General features: G+C 45.0%; 1 protein-coding gene across 4 annotated transcripts in view; it reads left to right on the top strand.

The window, feature by feature from the left end:
• LOC147903073 (kinesin-like protein KIN-UB) overlaps positions 1–10,619 on the top strand; it is a 155,703-nt gene that overhangs the window by 126,719 nt on the left and 18,365 nt on the right. For 3 of the 4 annotated variants that reach the window (XM_087374169.1, XM_087374168.1, XM_087374171.1), the window contains 2 exons: positions 5,204–5,416; positions 5,793–5,930. In XM_087374169.1, the coding sequence (XP_087230295.1) occupies positions 5,204–5,416; positions 5,793–5,930 (351 nt within the window). The remainder of the gene's footprint in view (positions 1–5,203; positions 5,417–5,792; positions 5,931–10,619) is intronic. The other variant, XM_087374170.1, reaches the window with a different exon arrangement.

The raw sequence follows: 10,619 nt of genomic DNA, 5'->3' as shown, positions 1-10,619 counted from the left end.
ATGGTTACGGGAAAAGCACGGCATCGACCCATCGAACTAGGTGAAGAGGATTTTGAAGAGCAAGTTGGAATGGAAGAGGAGCATTGGGCTCTTAGGGACTGGCCCATTGTAGATGACCAAGATGGAGGAGAGGAAGCACAAATGGTGGAGGGTTTTGAAAGCTTGACCTACTTGTTGGATCATGCTGACCCAGATGAGCATGAAGCTGTTATCTTGGATTGGATGGGTGCCTTGGGCTCTTTGTGTGTTAACATGGTGGATCTCAATTCTCCAGATCATGATGACCAGCCTCCAAGTGAGAGGGATCAGCAAGCAACAAGCCCTGATCCATCTTCGACCCCTGGTCTATGTGAGCTCGCCTATCACACAATGCCCTTTGGTCTTTGCAACAATCCTTACATGTATCAACAGATGGTTCGCGCAACTATAGGGGAGGTTGATGCTGAGTCACCATCACCGCTAGAGCCGATGAGTAGGAAGGTCAAAGGTTGACACACGATATATGCAACGCCAACCCTCAAGAGCTAGGTCCAATGTTGACACACAACATGGCAAGCACCTATCATCAAGGAGGCCATTTCACAACCACTGCAGATGAGCAAGATCATGATACTAATAGTACAATGGAGATCAGTGACAGTGACGCAGATGACCTGGAGAGTACTTGTTGGGTGGATGATTATTCAGATTAGTTTGATCGAGAAGCCGAGCCTGACAACAACATGACTAGTGTTGACCAGAGATCAATGGTGTGGCCACTACCTCCTCCAAGGACACAGAGCGCTTTCAGGCATGATGTTGGACATAGCCACAACCAAGAGCAAGGAGAGCACCTAAGGGGAATAGTTCACATACACACTAGAGTCAAGGCTTTCTCGAATAGCAGGCAGACACACCTTGCACCTGAAGAAGAAGATGTTAGGGACCTTACCTTGCTTGACCTATACCTTTCTAAAGCAGAGCTCAATAAGACAGAGGATGTTCTCGGAACCACGTATGAAGTGAAAGGCTTACCATGCCGTGGGATGCTCAAGCAGGCACAAAAGGGTAAATAGAAGTCCTCTACTAATGCCCCTTCTACATCTCAACCAGTTCCTGAGATCACATCAGCATCCTTTCCTCCATCCTGGTTGAGGGAAGTGAGCGGGGACTCCGCCTTCGAAGACACTCCCGCATATGTAGAGTTGGGGGAATGAGCAACCAGCCACCCCACATCCACAAGTATTCCCCAGGTGGATCAGGCACGGGATTGGCGGTACCTCAATATTGGGACTGAGGACGACCCTCGACATTTGCAAGTAGCAAGTTGGGCCTGGGAGCATGAGTTTGTGGAAACAAACCCCTCCAAGGGGTAAGCCTCCTGCTCAAAGAGTGAGGGAGAGAAGAAAGTGGAGGAAAATCCAGGGGTAAAACAACTCGTCCACCTGAGGAGAAATACACCCTATCAAAAGGGATACCAAGCAGTGCCTCACTTAAGGTGGAGGGTACAAAATCTTCGTCAGGATAGTCCGCTATGTCAGCCAAGGCTGAAAAAGAGTTCCTAATGAGCAGGCTTGGTGTCGGGGTACATAAAAGCCCATGCATACAAATCTGGGGAGACGGTAGCTGCAATTGGGTCCACGGGGAGAGCTGCAACCGGATCAATGGGAGAAGCTGTACTCGGGACAGCACCTGGAGCAGTCATGTGCTGAGCTAAGCAGGGGATAGCCTTAGGTAAGGGATAGCCTCAGGTAAGGATAGTCATGTGCTGAGCTAAGCAGGGGATAGCCTTAGGTAAGGGATAGCCTCAGGTAAGGGTATGGTCGCAAAAACTGAAGAGGATGAAGAAGTCACTAGTTGCAACCAGAACTGGAATGTCCGAAGCCCCGATCGCCTGCAGGTGTGGAGGAGCACGGACACTAACCGGAAACCCAATGGGAGACCACGGGTGCTGGTCATGCATGTGGCACGTGTCGAAATTGAAGGCGATGCGAGAAGCACTCTGTCGAGGACGAGGAGCTGTACCAAAAGGCTTTAGAGCCTCTTCTTCTTTCTTAGGCAATCCTTGGCAAAATGCCCATAGGTCCTACAATTTCTGCATTGATCCTGTCAGCTTGTGATCTTGACTGTTGAAAGAAAGAACCTTCGGGCACTAGAGCATGATATATTCATTGGATATATTAGGGTCGTCAATGACAATCCTAACGCTGGGAACCCCATCTAAGTTGATTGCCTCTGCTGCTGCTGCTGCTGTTGAAGAGGATAAACCAGGGAGGGGGGATCTCTGTGACCACTCTGAAGGAAGCTCCAATCAAGGCAAGGAGCCGATGATACACCCAAGGAAGCCCGGCGGATCTGATCAAGAGAGAAGTGACTTCGCTCTCATCCTCTATCCGAGTGTGAAGTGTCCCAAGAAAATCCTCCTGGAGCCCAAGTGCAAAGGGATGGATTTGAGCACAGCGCTCACAGTCTCTGGAATGTCAAAAACCACCTGGATGATATATATTTGAGTGAACCTCCTCATCATATCCCTTCCAGGACTTTTGGGGAGTGAGACAACTATGCATGGCTATGGGGCGGGCAGTGGGACCCTCGCACCCGATTCACTCCGGTGACGACACGTGGCAGGATCTGAGCATTTCTAACACACATGACAGGTATCATTGGCTTCAAAATCAGGACCTGGAATCAAATTAGACACAAATGCAACAGAGTTAGATCACTGTATGAATCATTAATGGGACAGATGCAAAAAACTCAGATTTCAAATTAGATACAAATGCAACAGAGCTAGATCAACGTATAGATCATTAATGGGACAGATGCAAAAACTCAGATTTCATATGCAGTCAATTTTCAGATACAAAATTTCAGATTTCAGATGCAGACAAAACACTTCGGGAGATGCCACATCTACTGTTAAATCTGAAGCAGAGTTGATTGAAGGAAAATAAACATCTGACAAAAGCTACATTCATATCTGAATTGTAGGCGAGGGCAGAAAGGGATAATGTTCCCCCCCAGAGAATGTTGTTTACCCCTAATAAAACCCCTGGCAGTGTTATGTCACTGTATACGAAGTTCTACAGGTCATAAAAGAGGCAAATATACGATGCTATGAGACAATCACAGATTGAAAATTCAGTACTAATGCAAGAAGCAAGGCAGATAAAAGGAAAGATGAAGGAAATGCATCAGAAAATGCTTGAAATGGAGAAGGAAATAGAGACAGCTATGCAAAGCTAAATAGCATGGAACCGAAAAAGGAACAACATATGCCGGGACAAATTGTGTTGAAAGAGAAAGATCAAATGCAAACTAGCTAGTATGAGGGTCAGAGATAGCAGCCATGACTTTAGGAAAATGATCCGAGGTGGAACACCTGGTGCAATGCATATCGAACCTCCTCTGTCCAGGCCTTGTGGAGAATGGAGTAGGAGAGTCCTACATTGGGGATGAAGTAGAAGGTTGCCATGATTGGCAGAGAGTAGTTATCCCACATATGATGGGTTGTGGAGAGGCCTTGGGAAAATGGCCATACTTGTATTTGAGGGGGATGTTTGGGAGTATGATCTTCTTTTGAACCTTAGCTTGTTTCATTAGTTGGCATTCTTTTCTCTTAGTCATTCATGCTTTTAGGTTTCCTAACCCAAGGCCTAGGATAATGCCCAAAACTGCAGCTTTAGAATGTCCAAACTCAGTCTCTCCAAGATCAGCCATAGGAGAGAAAGACTTCCTCTGATCCACAGATAAGGCATTGGAGTGCCAAGAATCCTTGAATGTGCCAATGGAGAGGAAGCAAAGACCGAACCCCTCCCTCAATCAATGAAGGGGGACTCTGGAACACAAGAGGGAAGGGGCTACTTGGAAGGAGGAGAGGCTGGGAGAGGATAAAATGACTTGCAACAACGGCTTCATCCAAAACTGGAGCTGGGTCATCACGAACACTGCGTGACCATGCTCGTGGGACTTGGTACCCTACCTATGGCTGGAATATCAACAGTAGGGACCTATGCAAGGTCTGGGAATGAGAAGTGTCCTCTTGATCTGCAGATCGTGAAGAAGCAACTGGGCGACCCGAGGGGGATGAATGCTCTGATGGAAGCTAGTGACCCGCTTGTTCTCCTCTACCGTATCAAACCCCAAGGTGAAGGGAGTAAGGAAGATCCTCCTGGAACCGAGTGCTAAAGGATTAGCTTTCAGCGCAGTGCTCGCAGCCTTTGGATAATCGAAGGCCATCTGGAAAAAACCTGGAGCACAAGCTGCCTAGTAGCCTGTAATGCAGCAAAGGGGAAGGGAGGAGCTGCAAGGCAGCCTAGATTGCTGCGAAATGCAGTAAGGAGGGAAGAGTGAGCTTAGTGGCAGCACAAGGGGCTGTGAGGCAGCCTAAAGCTGCGAAATGCAGCTAAGAGGGAGGTGAGCTGTGTGGCAGTACTAGGAGACTGCACATAGCTAGGGAGGGCTGCCCAAGGTAGCCAGGAGGGGGCAGAGAAGCAAAAAACGGGAGGAGGGGGTAGGAGAGGATGAGGGGAAGGAGGGGGAAGGGTGGGGTGTGGGAGAGGAGCCTGAGGGAGAGGGAGAACAGGGTTGCGAAGCAGCCTAGAAAGCTGTGAAAGCAGCAAGGAGGAGGGAGGGGAGGGCAGGAGGAGGGAGAGAGAGGCTAAAAGAGCTGAGGGAGGGGCAGGGAGCCAAGTGTGTAATTGCAAGATCAAATCCAAATAAAAAATCTGGCAAGATGATCACCAACAGCAATTGGAAGTTGAGGCTGAGGCTATGGATCAGTGTGGAAGGAGATGTGTGCAAAAGCAGGCTGAAAAAAATATGTTTTAGCAGCTCATTAGTTCAGTGCTGGAAAAACAAAGTAAGCATGACAGATCAAGGAAACTAGTTGTGTATGAGCTGTATGCAATAACAGGCATGTGTGCATCTGCCCATGTATGGACACCAACGTGCACTTGCACAAAACACACACACACACACACACACACACACACAGAGTTGGTAAAGATTTCTAATATCATGAGCTGCAATCTATAGATGTTAATCGTAGAGAGCAGTAGTTATTGAACTTTAGATCCAAAAGGTCAAAGCATTATGTATAATTGATGAATGTTGTATATTGCTTCATGAGGCATGAGAGACGTTTGAGAACTGGTATGTGATGCATCCTGTGCTCAGTGGACTTCCTGTAAGCAGCTTTTATTTCCCCTCATATGGACTGCAGGCAATGAAGGTTGAAAACATGATCAAACTAAAAGAAGAGTTTGATTACAAAAGCCTCTGTCGACGCTTGGAGATGGAGCTAGACAGACTCGTAGCAGAGAATGAGAGACAAGAGAAAATATTGCTAGATGCAGAGGAGAAACTACAAAGGAGGCTTGAAGAAGCACGAACTTATGTTTGTGAAGCTGAAAACAATCTTGCAATTGCTCTAGAGGTGGGCCACCTCAATGTTATACAGCATGTTCACTCTGCTCAGCGAAAAACTTGAAGTTATGTTTCCTTGACAACAGAAATAGGGGAACTGGCATCATGTTGATGAATTCATTTAATCCAGTAGGGTCTGTGTGGTTGCCGCTCCGCCTTACCCAGTTTTGTTTTGTTTTTTTACTGTGTTCATAGAGGAATAAAACAATCCAATGGGGAACTCGCATCTTGCTAACATATATGCATTCAGGCAATAGGGCCAGTAGAAGATGCATTCTATTTGTGGAGCAAGGATTCTCACAACATCTTTTGGAAATGGTTTTGGAAGATTATGTATTTAAAGACTTCTCAGAAAATAACGACCTGTGTTGTACTGCTAGTAACAGAATTTGGCTGCTGAGAGGGCCAGGCATCAGAAGGAGCATGTGGAGGCTATGCAGAAACTAGAAGTTGAAAGAAGAGAAAGGCAAAAAATGGAAAAAGAACTCAAAGCTACAATTCAATGCATGCAGCATCAGAAAGAGGTTGGTGTACAGTACTGGCTCTGCAGGCTGTTGTGAGTGAGAACAACTCATGTGCAATCAGTTGTGCAACCTGGCAGATGTGGTTCTGTATGCACATTGTTCTTCCATTGTAAAACTCCCAAAAGAACTAAAACTTAAATTTGTTGATTGCAAAAAAAAGGTTAAACCAAGACATAGGTGCTAATAATCACGGTGCAGGTTTGTAAGGTCAGATGTTGTAGCTCTCTTTCTTTCCCAAAATTTTTGCAACTGAATATAGCAAGAATTGTATATGTGATGAGAATTCATTTTGCTTTATTGAGGGGATGGTGGGTAGGGGACAAAATGCAGAACTGGTCTGTGATGTGTAGTACCTCAACCTGGAGAAGTTAGTAAACGATGGCTTATACAAAAGACGAATGACAAGCCCAAATCCAGAAAAGATCGAAGCAATATAAGATCCAACTTTTAGCATGTCCAATCAGTTAGATGCAGATCATAAGATCACAGCCTGCCTAATCTGAACGCCTACAAAAAGGTTAAAATTTGTATTGATCCTGATGTCTGGAATCTTCATCTGACACTTGATGGTACCTGGAAGCTATCAAGTCGTCTCTGATCTGAGTGCAAAGTGTTGTAGGGCTGAATTGGATCCTGTATTTTACTGGTTTACTGCTCCTTTCAGACTTTTCTTTTCTGGCAACACATCCACAACAGCAGCTGAGGTCAAAACCCCTGGCTCCTAGCCGTGCACAAAAAAAGACAAATTCTGTCCGGTTTTCTATCTTATACATTACTAAGATCACCTCTTATATAGTTTCACCCGCTGCTGTCCTGGTGAATGGGGAATGCCTCTCTAATGCTTCCCTTATACTTTTCCCCTTCTCTTTTCCTTCTTTTGTAAACAATAAAAGAACTGCTATGAAAATTACAGCAAGTCATACTTGCAATGCTTTTCAAACCATAAAACAATTAGAGGAGCAGAAGGAGAGGTAATCGCTAAGAAATCACAGTTGTTATGTTGTGCGTATGGCCACAACTCTTATAGCGCACCATAGATCCCAATGTCACAAGCTGGACAAGAGGAAAATAAAATTTTATGAAGCTTCTAAGCGGTCTTATCTTCTGTACTACTGCATTCTCGCTGCATATCTCTACATCTCTCCATAGAGGTACCTCTTCTAGTGCCTGTATTTGCTGCTTTTCCCCCAGCTCTGATGGCACAGCATTCTTGCTGTGTACCTTTGCATCTCTCTTAGAGTGGCTCTTCCTGCTCCTGAGTTGTTATGGAATTTCCATTTAGTCTCGGAGGACAAACCACTTTGCCCAAAGAGGCTGCAATTTTGGGAAAAAGAGAAGCCAAACACTGTGGAAAATCCACCACTTCTACCAAAACCAGACAACGGTGTCTGATGAGGGTGTCTGATGAGGGCTTGGTAATCCTTGGTCGGTGACCAGGGAAGAACATGTACCATTTGCTGTCCATAAAAGAGAGGAGAGTGCTCCAAAAGCATTTGCTTATGCTCCTCATTTGTCATAATAACCTCAAAAAAGCCCTTGGTTGCTTAATGGACCTTGCGAACAAAGGAAACACCAAGTGTCCTAGTCAATCAATTTTCCACATCTGCAGCAACATACATACAACCTGGGAAAAAAATGATGACAACATATGCTTTGCATAATCTGACACGGGATCAACTATGCCATCCACCTCAACCATAATTCCAAGTGGATTCAGCATTGCTTATGGGATTGCATACAGGCGAGGATGACTTGGATGGGGGTAGCCAGGATTTTCAGTCACTTTGTGCACTCCCCATTCTTTATGACATGGGGCTCAGTGGCTTGGCTCTCTCTTACTGGGCCTCAGGTCTTTTATGAGACATGACTCTTCGCGGGCCATTTCGATTCGACGTCATCAGGTTGAGTGTTGTTCTTTGGATGTGGTACCATACCTTCCTTTTGCAGCTGAGCTGTACATACCTCTGTGGATACCTCTTGGGAGATACTGGTGAGCATAGCAGCCAGGCATATCTGGAGAGCCAGATGCACAGAGGCATTGGAGGAAACTCATGTTCATCCCTCGCACACATTGGCTAGTATCTGGACAGACAATCTGGACAGACACCATACATACTTTGATGGCCGTATGGACGAGTATGCAGGGAGACTCCCGTGCAGCCTCAGCTAGGAGGGCTTCTTTCTTCAGGAAATGGAAGGATTCTCCTTTCTTCTCTGAGACTCATGGTTTCATGATGTATTTCGCTTTGAGCTTGCTCTCGCGGGTTTTTTCTCTTACTTAATAGAAGTCTCTTTCTTTAAAAAATAATAATAATTCCAAGTGGAGGGACTGAATCTTTCTAGGCTTTACGAGTGTCCTCAAAGCCTTCATGCATGATATCATAAACCAACTTGGCTTCAAACGAATCATGAACTGGGTCATCCTGACCCTCAACCTGCTTTTGCTTTTTGTGGGTCCCGATCTTTCTTTCTAAAATGTTTTGTCATATTCATACGTACCCATCTCGTACAAACCCACACAGGGTTAAAAGAAAGTCAACAAGAGAGCAGATGACTAGCATGTTCAGAAATCTCAATAGAGCAGGTGCAGGGCTTTGAAATCGTATGTCACTGTAGAGAAGTCCCTTGTATAGACAACCTACAGAAAGCATGTTGTTCGACGAAGAGCAACAACAAAGAGCATAACAAAAGGCCGTACTGAAGCTATACGAAATTCGTACAATGTGTACAGAAAAATAGGCATAGTAGGGGCAAAAATGGAGCAAGACGCTACAGTAGTCGTACGTATGTGTGAAAGCGGTACAATTAGGTACGTTCGTCGTATGGCTGTACGGAGAGCAGAACGGAGCCTGCACAGAAAGTAAATGGGGGTAGTACAGAGTTGGTACTGACACCGTACAGATGTCGTATGGGGGTGTACGGATGGCACACAAAGGTTGATGGGGGCTACAACAGGTTGTACGTAGCATGTACGGCCAGAAGAAGCACACACACGGGCTGTGGAACAGAAAACCGGCTGGCTAGGGATGGCTAGAGGTCCAAAGTCTCTCTCTCTCTCTCTCTCTCTCTAAAGTGAAATCTTTGATTGCTTTATATTACAAGATAGCTAGCCAGAAGAAAACTGGGAAGCAGAAATAGTACATCAAGCGAAAATGTCCGTATAGGACAAATATACATCCTGATCTATGCAGTGAGTTTGCAAACAATCGAAGAGCGATTGTTGCAAGGAACGACGGAAAAAGACAAAAGTAGAAAAAACTGGATCACCAAAGACTCTGTGCTTCCTAGCTTTCCAGAGAGTCCAGAGTGCCCAGTAGCGAACCCAAGTAAAGAACGTATCAAAATCTGGCCGTTTGGGATATATCCCAAACAACCAGAAATGCTTACCAAAGACAACCTGAGAGAATCTCAATCTCAATCTGTCGCGAAGGATACCCAAGAAATTCTGTGTCGCAGAGCAATTCCAAAAGATATGAGATAGAGATTTATGGGGAGCTAAACACCGATGATAGATAGCAGGAGCAATACGTCTGCAAGATAAAAGATGTCCTGACGGTACAACCCCCAACAGAATACGCCATAAAAAAACCTGTTGGCATGAAGCTTAGAGTGCCAAATTTGCTCTAATCTCTTTCTTCAGTATTTGAGTGGACTATTTGAGTGGACGGTGCAATGCCCAAATCTAATTAGCTCTGTGTGACACCCAAGGTGGTGATAACAAAACTTAGAGACAACTTCAAAGGACGAATATATGAATATAAAGGAAGAAGAGTCCAATCCTGAAGCCTGTCTCGAAGCTCTAATGGCGGTACTGGCTGAAATGGCTAAACCATTAGAGAAATGACCTGCCATACTGTACGATGGTGCATGCCCAAACCATATTTTGCACCAGTCAAAGGGAAAGATAGAAGAATGCCATCATCATTGATAATATCTGCAACAACTGAAATCCCTTTTAAATTAAGAAAATAAGAGCGTCAAGGCTCCTGTAAAGCCAAGGGAGTAGAGAAAGCCCGTGACTAATGGATGCTCTTAACTCGCAAAGAGTTACCTGTAAAGAGTCTCTTCCATTCCATGCCAGGTGTGAAAGAATATGCTTCCAATCAAAAAACATATGAGAAACCATAGGGCAACCTTTAATTTTTCCTTCAATGCAGCCCAAAAGAAAATCCCATTGCGTGGCTTGCCAAAAACCAAATGCAGGAGTGGTGATGTGAACCAGTAAGGAATGCATCATAGCAGCCCAAGGCTAATCATCTTGAAGAAATCGAGGCATCATTTTGCCTTTATGAGCTAAAATGTACATGTATATTAAGAATATTCAACCCTCCATGTAATTTGGGCGAGCACAATCTCTGTACTGGAAGAATCCGCAAGCTTTTCTTCCCAGGCTTTGACCGCCATAAAATTTTCATAATGGTGGACATGAAGGAAGACAAATTCTTCTTAGTGAAAAAAATCAATGGCAGATAAAATTGAATATAAGCCACCAAAATAGACTGAACAATGCGAAGTCAGACATGCAGCGGCCAAGTAGCCAATTTCCAATATTCCAGTTTTTTCTTCAATTTAGCAAGAACCTAGTTAATTAGTTGACGGCGAGTAATGCTCCAACCTAAAGGATATCCAAGATGACGAATCAATAGAGTCGGTGGAACAATTTCCCCCGGCCATAGCATCCTTTGCCAA

This window comes from Dipteris shenzhenensis, chromosome 4 (genome assembly GCF_047967505.1).
Source record: "Dipteris shenzhenensis isolate YYH24624 ecotype China chromosome 4, Dip_SZ_1.0, whole genome shotgun sequence".
NCBI classification, from domain to species: domain Eukaryota; kingdom Viridiplantae; phylum Streptophyta; class Polypodiopsida; order Gleicheniales; family Dipteridaceae; genus Dipteris; species Dipteris shenzhenensis.
The sequence above is the reverse complement of the archived record's forward strand: the minus strand, read 5'-3'. Positions and strand labels throughout refer to the sequence as shown.